This window comes from Mus pahari, chromosome 23 (genome assembly GCF_900095145.1).
Source record: "Mus pahari chromosome 23, PAHARI_EIJ_v1.1, whole genome shotgun sequence".
NCBI classification, from domain to species: domain Eukaryota; kingdom Metazoa; phylum Chordata; class Mammalia; order Rodentia; family Muridae; genus Mus; species Mus pahari.
In genome coordinates this window covers 26,252,865-26,270,006 of record NC_034612.1, presented here as the reverse complement: position 1 = coordinate 26,270,006, position 17,142 = coordinate 26,252,865, and the positions used below count along the sequence as shown (strand labels likewise).

Genomic DNA, 17,142 nt, shown 5'->3' with positions numbered 1-17,142 from the left:
CCCCACGTGATGCTGGGAACTGACCTGGTCTTCTGCAAGAGCAGAAAGCATTCTAAGCCACGGAGCAGCCTCCAGCCAATAACCAATATAAAACCTAGATAGCTCTTGATTAATTCACCAAATTTTATTTTTTTTTTTTTTTTTTTTTTTGAGACAGCTTCTCACTTTGTAACCCAGCCTAGGCTCAGGCCTTTGATCCTCCTGCCTCTGCTTCTGCCTTCTGAGCACTGTGCCACCGGGCTCAGCTTCTGTCTGGCTTGCGACCCGCCAGAGGATCCCCTGTGCCTTGCTACTGCGGCCTACCTCAGAGGTCCCTTGGGGTGGAGAACCCTCCTTTTCGCTGCCACTCCAGCTGAATTCAGCCTTGGGTGCCTGAGTGAATGGTGTTTCTAGACAGGACCAATCATAGCAAGGACTTAGAGGCAAGAACATAACAAGGTGGGCTGAATAGGGTGGGAGAATGGTCCAGAAGGCAGGAACAGTGTGGCGTGGACAGGTCCCCAGTGTACAGAGCAGGCCCAGCAGCAGTCCTGTTCCCTTCCCATATACTCTCCGCCCTGGTGAGACTTGTGGAAGTGCGCCCCGTCTTCCACCATTCATTCCTTCCTCAAGCCAATGGCCACTGGCCCGGTCTGGCGACTTGTAGGCCTCTATATTTAGGGCCTTGGCTGTTTCTAGACTGGAAGAGGAAGGAGAGGGCAAACCCCGAAATAGCCCTAGGCTTGTCCCCAGGGCCACAGACAGGTTGTAGGAGCCAGTGGGGCACTAGTCACCGTGGGACTCGGCTTTTGCCCAGTTCTCCTAGATGCCCAGGAGTGGAAGGTAGTCATGAGTGGGCAGAGGGAGGCAGAATCAGAACCCTGCTCGCAATGGCAGCTACAGAAGACTAAATGCAAAGGCGTCGGCAAGTGTGGTGGGTGGCACGCTCACGTGTCATATACCTCGGGAAGGAGAGGCAGGAGGATGGAGAGTTTGAGACCAGCCTGGGATGCCTGGTGAGGTGTGCATCCCCATGGTGCAGGGAATGCTAAGACAATGAGTCACAGTTCCCGTGCTCACAGTTGTTAGGGGCTGGCAACCTCCGGAGGCTTCTAGGTGACCAAAATGTTTAAGGGCAAGGACAGAACCTCAGAATTCTTCCCAAAGGCACTAGGGAAAGCATCAGATAGGAACTGTGAGAAAGGCTGGGTAGGATGAATAGGAGTTTGGGGGAGGGGGGCGTGTCTAAAAGGAATGCCAGAGGGTCTCTAATACTTAAAAGCAGGATCAGTCAAGAGAGAAGGCCAAATGTGGGGGTTGGCGGTTATGAGATGGCTCAAGAGGCGACTTTCAGTTGGAAACTGCGTGCCCTCAGCCGGCTACCAGGTGAAGGCACACGGATGGTGATTAGCGGGGAGTGGGGCAGGCTGAGAAGCAGGGCCAGGAAAAAGATTCCAGAGTCAGGACCCACGGCCCGGGGTGGCCCCTTTCCTGAGCGTGGAGACCTCTTCTCAGAGTCCCAGAGTGGTGAGGCCCAGGTAGGCACAGCCCAAGAGTTTCTGGAGCTTGGCGCCAGAGCCAGCTGCTGGCAGGGATGGGGAGGAGGTGACAGACGGAAGGGGCTGCTCCTCCCAGCAGACACCAGCCAGGGGAAGCCAAGATGACCTGGTTTACCAATGCCCAGGGAAGGGAGGGGGGCCTAAGGGCTTGCGGGAGGGTGTAGGGGACTGAGAAGGCCTGGAGAGCTGGGGCCGGAGATCCCCTGTGGAGGCTCATCCAGTCTCCACCCTAGAGACCTAATTTCCACGGGAGCCTCTCCTCCTTTTATGCACAGAAATCCACCTTAAGTCAGCCCACCCTCCTCCCTCCCCATTGCCATGGCAACTGCTGAGCTGGCCTCTTCAGGCCCAGGGGGCCTTGAACTGGAACCACTCCTGGCGCTGAGAGTGCTGGGAGAGCCCGCCCGCCGGAGAAAGGAACACACACACACACACACACACACACACACACACACACACCTTCCCTACTTCTCAGTTCTCTGTAGCCAGGAAACCCACCGGACCCGGAGCGAACTTTGAACCCTAAGCCTCTGCCGCACCCTTCCTTCGGTTTTATGATAGTCGCTTCTCCCCCGACTCAAGCACTTGGGTCACAGAAAAGGGAAACTGAATCTTTGCAAATGAGGACATAAGAAAGCCACGAGACACGTTCTAGGAGTCACGCAGTTGATCTCGGGAACTCACTAAAAACAGTGTGACAAAGGGGTGTCTGAAAGCTCCCCAAATCTGGCGATGGATTACAGGAAGCTTTATTAAGGCCGGTGATGCATTTTAGGAGCCCTAGATTCACGACCTTGCTTTGACACCACCAGCTGACATTTCGGTGTCTGTCGGCATCGGTTTTCTAATCTGTAAAGTGGTCCGAGGAGAAATGCCTTGCAGGGAGCGATTAAAGGGAGAGGCCCGGCAAAGTCAAGGGAGACTCTAAATCCTGCCTCTACGCATCCCTCCTGTCCCCCTGACCTACACACCCCCCTACACCCCCTGACCTACACCTCCCGCCCCCTACTTTTCACACCTGCATGCCTTGCCCAAATGAATAGCGAATAGCGAACAAGTCTGGCGGACAACTTTTGGGGTTATTATGGACTCCCAAACTACAGAGAGAGGGGGCACTCCGCCCCTTTCAGCCACACCCTGGACAGTTCTTGCGATGCCACCCCAGTGCCAACTTCAGTCCTTTAAAACTCCTGCCCCCCCCATGAGCCCCGGCTTACTGCTGTTCCCAGGTGGAGAAGCCCCTCCCTTGTCTCTAGCCCTCCACCTCTAGCTTGCCCCTCCACCCTGTCAGGTATCCACAGCAAATCTCACTGTCCCCATTTTCCTAGCCAGTCCACCTCCGTGGCTGTACACGCCACACCCTCTCCGCTGCTCTCCTTGTGGAGAAGCCCTAAGGAACCCCCCCCCGCCAAGGTCAAGTATATAAAAGGGGATCCCATCAAAGTTGGGGTGGCCACCCCTACCCCACTACTCACATGTCCTTGGCGGGCAGATTTTTCCCTTCTACGATTCGGATGGACAGCGAACTGCGCTTGGCCATTGCGGGTCGGCGACGTGGAGGCCTGGCGGGGAGGGGTTCGGACGCATGGGTCCCCTCCCGGGGGCAAGCGGGGGAACAGTGCGAGTGGCGCTGCAGGCAGGCGGGTGCGGAGGCCAGAGAGGGGAGCGCGGGGGCAGAGGGATCACCGCTACTCCATTCACCCCACCCCGCCCCTCGTGCAGGGGCGGGAAGACACTGCGTGGAAGGACCAATCAGCGTCCTGGCTGCCCAGAATGGGCGCGGCCTATGCGGCTCGCGTCCCTCATTGGCCACCTGGAGTGAGGGAGGGCGGGGCCTGCCCCGAGGTGTAGCTTGCTAGCACCCGGAGACTCTTCTACTACCAGGGTCCCTCGTGGGGCGCGCGATTTCCAGAGAGAGAGCCGGGGCTCACGGAGGGATCTGGGCGCGCAGCATAGCTGCAAATCCATGAATGGACGCACGCTGGGAGGAACTTGACAATGTCTGTGACAGGCCTGGAAAGATATGGTGAAGACCCAGGCAGCTGGAAAAGTTTGAGGACATCAAATCTGGAAAACAGGATTGTTTGGGGCGTGTTTGTATTGTGGTTTCGTGTGTGTTCAGGTGTGCAGGTAGAGGCCAGAGATCACCCTCTGATTTCATTCTTCACGATCCGTCCACCATTTATTGACTTGTTTGTTTATTTTTGAGACAGGGTTTTTCTGTGTAGCCTTAGCTGTCCTAGAACTATCTCTGCAGACCAGGCTGGCCTCGAATCCAAAGATTCACTTGTCTCTGCCCACCAAGTGTTGGGATTAAAAGCCTGCACCACCTCCAGGCTCTGGCTACCTTTTTAAAATTTTTGTTTTTTATTGGCTGATTGATTAGGGCGTGGCTTATGTGCCATGGTCCCAAGTGGAAGTCACAGGACACCCCGCAAGAATCTGTTCTTTACTTTTACCATATGGGTCCCAGGGATCAAACTCAGATCGTCAGGCATGGGCAGGAGTCGTTATCTACTGACCCACCTCCCCTGCCCCACCTTGTAAGACACAAGGTCTCTCATTGGCTCGAAACCTCCCCAGTAGTCTAGACTGGCCGGCCAGTGAGACCCCAGGATCCACCTTTCTCTGTCTTGCCCACCTCTGGAGTTCTTGTAAAGACAAGAGTGCAACACCATGCCCAGCTCTATTCATTAGTCCTGGGAACGATTCTTCTGCTTGCAAAGCAGTTTAGCAATTGAACCATACTTACCTAGCCCTAGATCTGCATTCCAGTCCGCCATTGCTGCCCATACTGCTGACCATACTAGGTCCTTGAGTGTCCTGGGCAAGAATTCTGCTACAAGTGACATCATTTTATTCTTCTTTACCCCAAAATAAGATTCCATTGGGGATACAGGCATACATACAGATTTTTTTTTGACACAGGGTTTCTTTGAGAAACCCTGATTGTCCTCGAACTCTGTAAACCAGGCTGGCTTCAAACTCACAGAGATCCCCCTGCCTCTGCTGGGATTTAAGGGGTGCGCCATCAGCACCACTCCACCAGATTTTATTATGGTATGTGCATATATGCAGTACTGCTGGAGGCCAGAAGAGGGCATCAGATTCCCCCTGAAACTGGAGCCACCTACTGTAGGTGCTCAGAACCAAACTCTGGTCCTCTGCAAAAACAGCAAGCTTTGTTCATCTCTGATGGGGATCTTACTCTCTACTGAAATAAAATAGCCAAAAGTACCCCCAAGGAATTATTGTTTGTATGTCGCTTAAAGACTATAAGATCACTGAGAAGTGACTTAGTGAAGTTGTGGAGCAGTTCGTGACCTTCCTGTCCACTGATGGCTTGTCTGGGGGAGAGGGTCTCATGTAGCCTGTCTTGTCCTGGAACTCAAGGCAGGCAAGCTTTGAACTTATGGTCCCCCTTTACTTTCCAAGTGGTCAGAATTACATGTGTGCACGCACCACCATACCTGGTTTTAAATATGGCAAAGTGGGTGTGTTTCCTGTATGAATAGCAAAAGAGGAAGCTCATCAACATCCCATGGGAAATCTGAAAGAAGTAACCTAGCTGTTCATCAACAACGGGATGCATAAAAACGCACAGATAGGTAGGTGGGAAGAGGGGGGGAGGGGAGGGGAGGGGAGGAGGGAGAGAGAGAGAGAGAGAGAGAGAGAGAGAGAGAGAGAGAGAGAGAGAGAGAGAATGAATAAAATTCTGCAAAAAGCTAGGCTAAGTCAAGGGTGGGGTTCGGAAAAGGTGAGATAGCACTTTAATTCCACCGCCTTAGAAGGAGGATTGTAAATTCAAGGCCAACCTGAGCAGCATAGGGAGATACTGTCAAAATAAAAAGGAAGAAAAGGGCCAAGAGTGTGGCTCAGTGGCAGGGAACTTGCCTACAATAGACCAGCAAGAGGGCAGAGATGTAGCCAGTGGCCGAATGTTTGGTAGCACGGATTCCAGGCCCAGAAATAACAGAAAAGTAAAATCTAGATCACACCCAGGAGCAGCGGTGGTGCAGGCACCACAGTGCAGGCACTGTGAACACTGACAACAGACCCTTCCTCGCCGTGCTGAACAAGATGGTGCTACACTCTGCATCCCTCATGGGGTATGAAAGCCAGGGACAGTGGTCAGACCGGTGCGGGGTGGAGAAGGCAGAAGGCCCTGGAAAGGCAGGGAGTTCCCTGACAGGCTACAGCATCCAGTGAAAAAAAAATGTAAATAAAGGGACGGGCATGGTGGCACACGTCTGTAATCCCAGCACTTGGGAGGCAGAGGCAGGTGGATTTCTGAGTTCGAGGCCAGCCTGGTCTACAAAGTGAGTTCCAGGACAGCCAGGGCTACACAGAGANTCAATTTTATACTAGTATCTACAAAGTAGCATTATAAAAAAGCAAGAAGAGCCGGGCATGGTGGTGCATGCCTTTAATCCCAGCACTTGGGAGACAAAGACAGATGGATTTCTGAGTTCGAGGCCAGCCTGGTCTACAAAGTGAGTTCCAGGACAGCCAGGGCTACACAGAGAAACCCTGTCTCAAAAAAAACAAAAACAAAAACAAGTAAATAAAATAAAGTTCAATTTTCATGACGGTTATCCGTTTTGTGCGCATGTGCATGTGCGTGGCATTACACATGTATGGAGGTTAAATGGCAGCTCTTGGGGGTCATTTCTCTTCCCACCCTGTGGAGTCCTGAGGAGTGAACTCCTCAGGCTTGCTGGCGCCTTTCCCCACTGGGCCATCTCACGGGCTCTCCTCGAAGGAACTTGAGCATCTCTACACTGCACGTCAAACCCTCGAGGTCGGGGCTGAGATGGCTCAGCAGTTAAGAGCACTTTGCCGTTACAGAGGACTGGGTTTGGTTCCCAGTACCCGTAGGGTGGAACGCAACCATCTCAGAACAGCACTGTCGACACAGAATCTGGGGTGGGTGGGGTGCAGGGCAAGCCCTCGGCGAGCTTCTTGAAGCTGATCTCTAGGAGAGGAATCCTGGGGGAAGGCTGAGCTTTGGCCCTCGGGTGCTCAGTCTACTTCCTATGCCAGTGGCAGGCTACAGAGAGAGGGCTCCTTTGCTGCTCAGCCCAACCACTCGCTTCTGATCTTCCTCTTCCATCCACCCCAATCTTAGCAGTACTGGGGTGAGAACCCAGGGCCTCACACACTCCAAAAACACTCTACCACGGAGCCACGCCCCCAGCCCCTCCCTGGGGGATTCTAGGCAGGGGCTCTNCCACTGAGCCACGCCCCCAGCCCCTCCCTGGGGGATTCTAGGCAGGGGCTCTACCACNGAGCCACGCCCCCAGCTCCTCACTGGGGGATTTTAGGCAGGGGCTCTACCACTGAGCCACGCCCCCAGCCCCTCCCTGGGGGATTCTAGGCAGGGGCTCTCCCACTGAGCCACGCCCCCAGCTCCTCACTGGGGGATTCTAGGCAGGGGCTCTACCACTGAGCCAAGCCCCCAGCCCCTCACTGGGGGATTCTAGGCAGGGCTCTACCACTGAGCCACGCCCCCAGCTCCTCCCTGGGGGGTTCTAGGCAGGGGCTCTACCATAGGGCAACACCCTATCCCCTCGTGGGAGACACTATGCAGGTGCTCTGCCACTGAGCTGCTGCTTCTGCCCTTTTTGTTCTGAGACAAGGTCTTGCCAAGTCATCTACAATAGCCTTGATTGGGCTTTGTTAGCTCAGGTTGTCTCTGAACATTGGGTTCTCCTGTTTCTGCCTCCAGGCCTAACCCCTGTTCATATGGCTCTGTATAAAGTACTCATTGAGTACTTGGATTTGCCAACCACGAGCTGGTCCTTAGGGGAATCTATATGTCAAGCCAGTCCCTACCCTGGCCGAGATGCTTCTTTACCCAATGTATACCACTAAAGCCAAGGTTCCTGCTGCTCAAAGCTCACCTGGAGGGTGGATGTAAGTAAGAGAGAGCAACGTTGGAGAAATGAACGAGGAATGTGGAGGAAGGTGCCCAGGCCAGGGGACTTTCAAAGAAGGAGTGACATTTTTCACCCAGGTCTGGAAGAACAGGGAGGCATGCATGCTGGGAAAGGGCTATGATTTGTACATGTCCCCAAGTTTTAACCGTTGGCATCACCAACTTCTAGACAATATGGCAGCTCAGGCCCGTCATCCTAGCTACTCAGGACACTGAGGCCGGAGAGCTGAGGAGATGGCTCAGTGCTTACAACTCTTGCCATATAAGTGTGAAGCTCAGAGTCTGGATCCTCAAAACCCGTGTATGTGCCCATTGGTCATGGCAGCATGCCTGTCATCGATTCATGGCTACACTGTGAAAGCAAACTCTCCCTGCACCCTTCGCCCCATCCTATCCCGATGCTGGCTACCACCGGGGCGATCTCTCTCACATACACCGCCTGTGGCCTCAGGCTCATGAGCTAAGCACCCCGTTTGTCCCGTTCTTTTCCCTCCTTTCCCTTGATTTCTGTTGCCTTCTCCCCCTCCACCCCTTTTTTCTTCCCTCTCTCTTTCCCCCGTTTCATGTAGCCCAGGCTGGCCTTGAACTCTTGATCCTCTTGCCCCAGCCTCCCAGTAGCTGGAATTACAGGCACACATGTATGTCACCACATTCCCATAATTCCACTTTTCAAAAAAGTTAAATTGACAGAAAACAGGGAGTGGAACTTGGTCAGCCGAAACATGGGGTAGGGAAAGGGGTTTGATGAGGCTAGGTTTAGCAATGTTACAATATTCTAGATCTCTCTCTCTCTCTCTCTCTCTCTCTCTCTCTCTCTCTCATTTTTATTTTTATTTTTATTTTGTTTTTCAAGACAGAGTTTCTCTGTATAGCCCTGGCTGTCCTGGAACTCACTCTGTAGACCAGGCTGTCCTCGAACTCAGAAATCCGCCTGCCTCTGCCTCCCGAGTGCTGGGATTAAAGGCATGCGCCACCACACCCGGCTTCTAGAGATTTCTTGGGCTACCATGTATGATTCCCATATTAGTGGCTAAGATAATTAACAAAATCATAGTGTGTAAAATTCACTATCTGTATATTTGGGGGTGGCAGCCTATGGGCCACATTGAACCTCTGGAGTCATACCACACCCCTTCTCTCATGCATCTCGGGGTTTCACCTTAGATCCAGGCTTGGTAGGAAGCCTTATTTTAAGGCAGGGTCTCCCTGTGTCCTCACCACAGGCCTGGAATTTATAGCATAGAGCAGGCCAGCTTCTAAGCTCTATGGGCCGATCTTCCTGATGCTTCCTGTGCTGGGGTTGCAGGCTGGGCCACCACACCCAGCTTTCTTCCTTACAGCGGCGGCGGCCGTGTGCCTTTTTTGGGGGCTGGCCTGGCTTTCTTCACATGGTTTATGCGTTCCTGGGAATCTTGGAGCTTATTCCAAAGTGAGAAAAATTGTTTTGTGGCTTCCAAGTTGTTTTCTTGCTCCCCGAGGCATTTCGCAATGCTAAATTTAACAACGGATAAACCTGACAGGATGCCACACTCAGGAAACATTTCAACGTTTCATTTCGTTTCATTGTCTTAATCGGAGGCGATGAATTTTCACTTTTCAGCCATCAGCGATTGTTCTTTTTGTTTCCTTGGCTTGAGTTTTGTTTGGTTTTTGTTGTTTTGTTTTCTAGACAGGGGTCTCACTGTGTAGCACTGGCTGGTCTGGACCTCGCTATGTAGACCAGGCTGACCTCGAACCCATAGAGATCTGCCTGCCTCTCCTTCTCTAGTGCTGAGATCGATGGTGTGTGCCAAAACGAGTGGCTTGCTTTTTGTGTTTTAATTTGAAATAAGGTCCTCTGGAGGCCAGGCTGGTCCAGCACTTACTACGTAGACGAGAATGACCTTGAAGTCTTGATTCTCCTGCCTCCACCTCCTGACTGTTAGGATTACTGTGCGCAGAACCATACCCAGTTTCACACCGTACTGGGGATTGAAGCGATGCCTCACAGTTGAAACCGGGAAGCCCAGTACTGGGTGAGTGTATTAGCGTTCTCTAAAGACACAGAACTGACAGAATGAAAACATGTGTGGGATTAATGGGAGTGGCTTACCAGCTGTGGTCTGAGCAGCCCCAACATGGCCAGCTCACGACAGAAAGGCCGAGAATCTGGTAGTTGTTCAGTCCAAGGGGCTGGCTATCTCAGCAGTCCCAGTATGGTGCTGGGGGTGTGGGAGATTCCTGGAGAGCCGCAGGGCTTCAGTCTATGTTGGAATTTGACAGAAGTTCGTTCTAGAACAAACAAAGGAGAGGACTTGCCAGCGAGGGCGAGCAGGTGGCTGACTTGATGGCTGAAGCAGTCGCTGAGAGCTTACATCTCCAACTGCAAGCAGGAGGCAGAGAGTGTGAACTCAAAACAGTTTAAGACTTTTTTCAGAACCGGCCCTTCAGTGATGCACTTCCTCCAGCAAGGCCACGCTCCTAAACTTCCCACAAACAGAACAACCAAGTGGGAAGCCCACATCCAAACGCTGGGGACTGTGGGGACGTTGCATTCCAACCATTACAAGGAGCCAAGATAGTGAGGATCTGGCGTCTTCTGTGCAGAGGGACGATCACCTACCCGTAACTTTCCCCTTTCTTCCTACAGTGACCGGGAGGTGTCACTGGCAGCCACTGAGGAGGAGGCAGACCCCCATCAATGGGACTGGAGACGTTGAAAGGAGAAGGAAAGTCCTAGAAGGAAAGACTTAGGGATTCTACTGCTGTGATGAAACACAATGATCAAAAGCAAGTTAGGGAGGAAAGGATCTGTTTGGCTTACACTTCCACATTGCTGTTCATCACCAAAGGAAGTCAGGACAGGAACTCAAGCAGGGCAGGAACCTGGAGGCAGGAGATGATGGAGCCATGGAGGGGTGTTGCTTACTGGCTTACTCCCCATGGCTTGCTCAGCCTGCTTTTCTATAGAACACAGGACCACCAGCCCAGGGATGGCTCCACACACAATGGGCTGGGCCTTCCCCTCTTGATCACTAATTAAGAAAATGCCTTAGAGCTGGATCTCATGGAGGCATTTCCTCAACGGAGGGTCCCCTCTTTCACATAACTCTAGTTTGTGTCAAGCTGACATAAGACCGGCCAGCACAGCGGATGAGAAGATGGTGGTAGAGAGGAAACTGCGAGTCAGACACTGTTGGTAGAAGGATGACCCCATCCAAAGGTCTGCGGGAGCCAGATCGGACGGAGCCTGTGCGTGCGTGGCTTACGACAGCCCACCTCCAGGAGCAGCGTAAGGAACCACAGACGGTTCTAGACTAAATAAGCGATAGTCAAGCAATCTGAGCTTCCCAGCTGGGAGCAGCCAGGAGGGGGCAGGCCGAGTTATTCATGCCAGACTCGGCACATCCCCCAGTGCTGCCTGCCCCAGTGATCTGGACACAAACTAGACAGCCAGCCTTACATAACACTCTTGAAACAGGTCCACAATGAAGAATGTAGGGTCAGGGTATGCACTTAGTTCAAATCCTGATTCTGTTACCAAAAAAGTTAAAGTACCTATTGTTCTTGTCTTGATTATGTTGTATGATAAAGGAACCCTGGGGAAAAAAAAAAACAAAACAGCCACGGGATATCTCTGACTCATAGGTTACGGCCCACCGAGGCAGGGAAGACTTGGGACAGGAGCTAGAAGTGGGCAGTCACCTCAGAGCCATCGATGAGGGAGAAGGAAATGAACGGCCATATGCTTGCTCTGTTTCTCTCTCACCATGAAGGACCCACTGAATGACGCTGCTGGTGCCGAATCTTCCCACACCAGTCAACTTAAGACTCCCCCCCCCCATAGGCATGCCTACAGGCCAACCCAATGTAGACAGTTCCTCTCTGAGCCGTTCTTCCCAGATGACCATAGACTGTGTTGAGGCATTAAAGCTGGCCACCATGCTTGCTGTGTGTCTCTGGGTAAGTTACTCAGCCTCTCTGAGCTTCAAGTCAGAAAGAGAAGGAAGCATCATCAGTTCAAGGATTGCTTGGACTAGGGAGTGAGTTCAAGATTGGTCTGAGCAGCTAAGTAAGAACGTGTCTCAAAATAAGGAGAAGATGAAGGCTGGGCTATACATTCAACAGTAGAGTTCCTGCCTAGAATCCCCCAGGGAGGGGCTGGGGGCGTGGCTCAGTGGCCTGGCCCCTGCCCTCCCCAGCAACTGTAGAGCTTCCGTGCGGGCTACTCTGGTAAGCATGCACACGGTTTGAGGAGAACGGCAGGGCTTTGGGCACTCACAGAAATTGGGACAGAAAAGATGAGCCTAGAGACAATTTTCCCATGATAGGGGGTGAGTCCAGAGGTGTGGGTACTGATTGAGCCTAGGACACCTGCCGCTGTGATAAATACCACGACCAAACAATGGAGGGGTGGGGACTTATTTAACTCGCAGGTTTCAGTCCATTCAGTCCATTGTCAGGGGATTTCGAGGCAGAAACTCCAGACAGGAACCTGGAGGCAGGCACTGAAGCAGAAGACGCTGTGGAGGGCGCTCACGGCTGGCTTGCTTGCTCTGGCTGTCTGTCTTACATACCCCACGGCCACGGGGCTCCAGCATGGCACCGCCCACGGTGGTCTGACCACGCCCCCATGAGTCATTGAGAAAGAAGATGCTTCCCTGCTCTTGCCCGTGGACCAATCCGGTGGAGGTGGATCCTCAATTGGTGGTCTCCCCCGAGACGTGCCTAGCTTTGTGTCAACTTGACAAAAACTCACCGTTTAGAATGTTTTAGAACTTTAGGCCTGGCTGTGGGTCCACTGAGGATCTAGGCGGGTTCTCGGCCAGCTTCTCCGTTCACCTTGGCTGCTGAGCCTTAACTCCAAGTCAGGCGAGTCCTGAACCAGCCCCTGCCTAGGACACTTCCCCTAACAGCCCTGGCTGTGCAGGTGCCTAGAGAACATGAAAGGACTCTTTCTCCCCCATCCAGCGCTCCATTCCGTCCCTTTAACTTTCTCGGAAACTGCCCTGGGTCCCAGCGGACACGGGCTAAGTGCAGGGGGGGGGGGGCGCGCTGTCCCCGCCCTTGGCGCGCAGCCCGGATTTGGGTTCCTCTCTTCCCAGAACTTCATTCCCTGAGTGGTGTTACGTGTTTTGTCCTCATTAACCTCCTGAACCTTTTAGAGAGAGGATGGCGACGCCCTGTATAATCCTTCCACCGTGGAAAGGGGGCGGGAGTTGCGGGAAGTAACAGGACCACCCAAGGCTGGGGATCAACCGTGCAGGCAGTGCGTTTTCCTAGGAAGGTGGGAAAGCCAATATCTTAGCCTCCCACCAAGGGGCCCTTCAATCCTGACCCCCACGGGCAACCAGCCCCTCTCCCCGTCACGCCATGACTCTTCCAGTTTGATTTGGAAATCCAGAGAGGCTCTCAGGCCTGCCGTGCAGACCCCTCTAGGCTCCCATCCACTGTCATATACTCTTGACACCAGTAGAGACCCCGGAGGTAGCTCAGTCCTCCACTTCCCTCCTCCCTCCTTTTTCTCCTTTCCCTTCCTCCTTCTTCCTCCTCCCTCTCCCATCACCTCAGCTTTTTATATTTAATGCAGGGCTTCACTATATAGCCCTGGCTGGCTTGCAACTCTGTGTAGACCAGTCCGGCTTTGAACTCACAGAGAGCTACCTGCCTCTGTCTCTCAAGTTCTGGGATTAAAGGCCTACGCCATTATGTTCAGAATCAACTCTCTTTCTTTTTTGAATTTAATTTATTTTTTTTTTAAATTATGTGCAGGTGTCTTAGTCACTGTTCTATTGCCATGGACCAAGGCAGCTCTTATAAAAGAAAGAACCTAATTGGTGACTTGCTTACAGTCGTCGTAGGCATGGAGTGGTGTAGTAGCTGAGAACTTTACATCCTGTTCCACAGCAGCAGGTCATGAGGGAGACACTGGCCTGCTGTGGACTTTTAAACCTGTAAAGCTCACCCCTCACCTCCTCCAGGCCACACCCACCCCAACAAGGCCACGCCTCTTAACTCTTCCCAAGCATTTCCACTGAGGACCAAGCATTCAAACAGATGAGCCTATGGGGGCCATTCTCATTCAGCCATCCCAGCGTGTATACTTGTGTGGGCCACATGCATTCAGGTGCCTGCAAAGGCCCAAAGAGGACATCAGATCTCCTTAGAGTTACACATGGTTGCGAGTCACCAAGTATGGCTGGTGCCGACAGAACCCAGATTCCCTGCAAGAGCAGTATGTAATCTTAAACCTAAACCACCTCTCCAGCCTTCAGTGCTTTGTTTGAGACAGGCTTTCACGACCTAGCTCAGCGTGGGTCCCTCACCACCACACCCCTGCTTGGTCCCTGCCCTGCCACGGGCTTCCCATTCCCAGGTACACAACCCGACCCTTCTTCTTCATGCATAAAATAATACTAGACATAGGATTGCCCCAGGAACTTCAGGACTCATGTGTGAAGTACTCCGTCCTGTCCCAGGCCAGAAGCAAGGGCCAGGGCCAGGGCCAGGGCCAGACTACCCAAGCTGAATGCCCACATCACTATCTGGCTGGACTCCCCCGTTAGGTTAAAATGATGAAGGGTGGCTGACGAGGGTGGCCCAATCATCCCCTTCTATCTCCCGCTGCCTCCCTTGATCAACTCTGCCAAAGATGCCCCATGAGCCCATGGCTTCTCCATCCTGCAGAAGTCCTTGTGACTCAGAGGCCAAGCAGCAGGGGGTGGGCAGACCATGGACGGCCAACGGGAGGCAAGACTTGAGCTGAGAAGGACGGAAGATTCGATCAGGGGCAGGAGGTGGGTGCAGAGGCCACGGATGATGAGTGGAGGGCTGTAGAGAGCCAGGGGACACTGTTCTGGTGATCTTGGGCCCTCGGAGATGACTCGTGGTAACTCGAACTTCCCCTAGCTGGAAAATTATCGCCTCTGGCACACCAAGTGCCTGCAGCCCTATAAGCCGCCATGATTCCCAAGGATAACACCCCTCAGCCAAGCTTCCTGTGAGATACCCACAGTCGTATGGTTGTCAGAATATCTTCCCTGCCACTTTGCATGCCCAAGGTGGAAACAACCCCCCCCCGACCCTGACTTTTCTCTGTGGGGTCAGAGCAGGAAGAATCTGGTCCCCTAACACTGGGACAAGTTCTCCTCCTCCTCCTCCTCCTCCTCTTCCTCACACTGCTTGTCCATTCCTAGTCTCCACTCCCCATGTCCTGGAGCGCACAGGTTCCTTAAGAAGCCAGTTTTCTTGGAAGAGCCTCAGGTCCAGTGCCAAAAAGGGAGTGAGGGCTGGCAAGATGACCCCCTAGATAAAGACACGTACCACCGGGCCGGGGATCCACAGGGTAGAAGGGGAGAACTTACTCCCACGAGCTGTCCCCTGACCTCCACACATGTGCCCATTATACACCAAATCAATAAAATCTAAGGAAAAGGTCAAAGGGTGTAGATACACCCCTGTGTGGGCCAGTGGGACCGGGCTGCCTAGCTCTGCTCCGCAGGGCATATACTTATCATATTTGACTCCAATGCAAAGAGCCAGTTGGGTGTCTGGAGGAATCGACAGGGCCAGAAGGAACCCTCTCTGTGCCCACTGGTTGGAGATGGATTATAAGTTACTTCAAAAACCAGGGAGATCTTTCAGTGGGTAAAGGTGCAGCCATGAAGCTTGGTGACCTGGGTTTAATCCCCAGACCCACACGGTGGAAGGAGAGAACCAGTTCTCCAAAGTGCCCTCTGACTCCCACATGTACATCATGGCAAAGACACATTTACACGTGTGCGTCATGCACACAAAATAGTAATCAATTAATAAAGCTTGTATTGCATTTGTATGTGCGCATGAGTGCACGCGTGTGTGCCTGTGTGTGCATTCATGTGTGTGCATTCCTGTGCAGATGCATGCATGTGTGCATGTGTGTGCATGCACATGTGAGCACACATGTCATGGAAGGCCTGTGGATGTCAGAGGGAGTCAATTCTCCCCTCCCACCATGTAGGTCTCAGGATTACACTCAGGTCTTGGGGACTGACATAAAAGCCTTTACCTTCTGAGCTAGCTTGCTGACTGAATGCCCATTTTGTCTGCTCACTCTGTTTCTTTCCCCTTCTGGACTCAGTGAGACAGAAACCAGCTTTTTTTTTTTTTTAACGTGAATTTGAGTGTGTTGGAACAGCCAGGATCAAGCAGCCAGCTCAGAGAGAGTCCTCTTGGGAAGTGCCTTTAGTTCCCATGGTCAGGGTTAAAAATAGGGACATGACACAGTGCAATGTAGAAATGGAGGGGGGGGAGGGATCCCACAGACAGAAAAACAGACAGAAACAGAAGGCTGCTACAAGACAGGTTCTTCCCACCTACCCATTATCAGGATCTGCCAGGAACGTGTGGTTCCTTGGACACCACTGGACATCTCCATTTAAAATCAGCATCTCTGGGTGGGGTTAGCATCCAGCTGGAGACTCAGGAGACCTAAGCAGAAGGATAGCAAGGTGGCCTCTAGAGTGGATTCAAAGCAAGGCGGGAAATAAAAAGTAAAAAAAGAGGGCTGGGGCATGTAGCCCCTGCCTAGAATCCCCCAGGGAGGGGGCTGGGGGCGTGGCTCAGTGGTAGAGCCCCTGCCTAGAATCCCCCAGGGAGGGGCTGGGGGCGTGGCTCAGTGGTAGAGCCCCTGCCTAGAATCCCCCAGGGAGGGGGCTGGGGGCGTGGCTCAATGGTAGAGCCCCTGCCTAGAATCCCCCAGGGAGGGGCTGGGGGCGTGGCTCAGTGGTAGAGCCCCTGCCTAGAATCCCCCAGGGAGGGGCTGAGGGCGTGGCTCAGTGGTAGAGCCCCTGCCTAGAATCCCCCAGGGAGGGGCTGAGGGCGTGGCTCAGTGGTAGAGCCCCTGCCTGAAATCCCCCAGGGAGGGGCTGGGGGCGTGGCTCAAGCATAGCATATTTGCCTGGTATATATTAGGCCCTTGGTTCCAATCACATACATACACATGCGCACGTGCGCGCGTGCACACACACACTCACACACACACACACACACACACACACACACACACACACACTGCCAGTCACACTGTACTGGACTCTCTTCATGTGGCTAAGATCATCTCTGGACTCAGCTCCAGGCAAGGTCCCAAGGAAGGGGATGGTGTCTCTGAGGTAGGAAGCAGTCTGTCTGTCAGGGACACAGATGGTTTGGACCTGTCCAGGATTCGATGGGAGGACCTCAGAATGGGGTCGGGGGCAGGTGTATGACCGGGCAGATCTATGTCCAGTGGGTTGACATGGGGCAGCTAAGAAGAAGATGGGGACCAGCAGCAGCGTCAGGAGCCGGCTGAGGTTGTCTTCAAAAGCAAAATTTTGAAAAAGTCTGACGTGGTGGTTTGTGCCTGCAACCCTAGCACTCATAAAAAATGACTAAATACAATTGAAAACGGAAACAAACACAGGCCAGGATGTAGCCCGGTGTGTAGAATGCTTGCCTACCATGCGGGATGTCTGGGTCCCCTCCTCACCACTGCATGAACCAGGTGTGATGCCACACCCCTGTGATCTCAGCACTTAAGAGGTGGAGGCAGGGGGTCCAGAAATTCAAGGTTGAGCTGGAGAGATGGCTCAGCGGTTAAGAACACTGACTGCTCTTCCAGAGGTCCTGAGTTCAATTCCCAGCAACCACATGGTGGCTCACAACCATCTG

The 17,142-nt window shown here is 53.0% G+C and overlaps 1 protein-coding gene across 1 annotated transcript in view; it reads right to left on the bottom strand.

Annotated features, from left to right (window-relative positions):
- Positions 1 to 3,269, bottom strand: part of Rasa4b (RAS p21 protein activator 4B) — a 27,018-nt gene extending 23,749 nt beyond the window's left edge. Inside the window, exon 1 of the mRNA XM_021186654.1 lies at positions 3,014 to 3,269. Within this exon, the coding sequence (XP_021042313.1) occupies positions 3,014 to 3,078 (65 nt within the window). The 5' untranslated portion in view covers positions 3,079 to 3,269. The remainder of the gene's footprint in view (positions 1 to 3,013) is intronic.
- Positions 3,270 to 17,142: the final 13,873 nt, after the last annotated feature.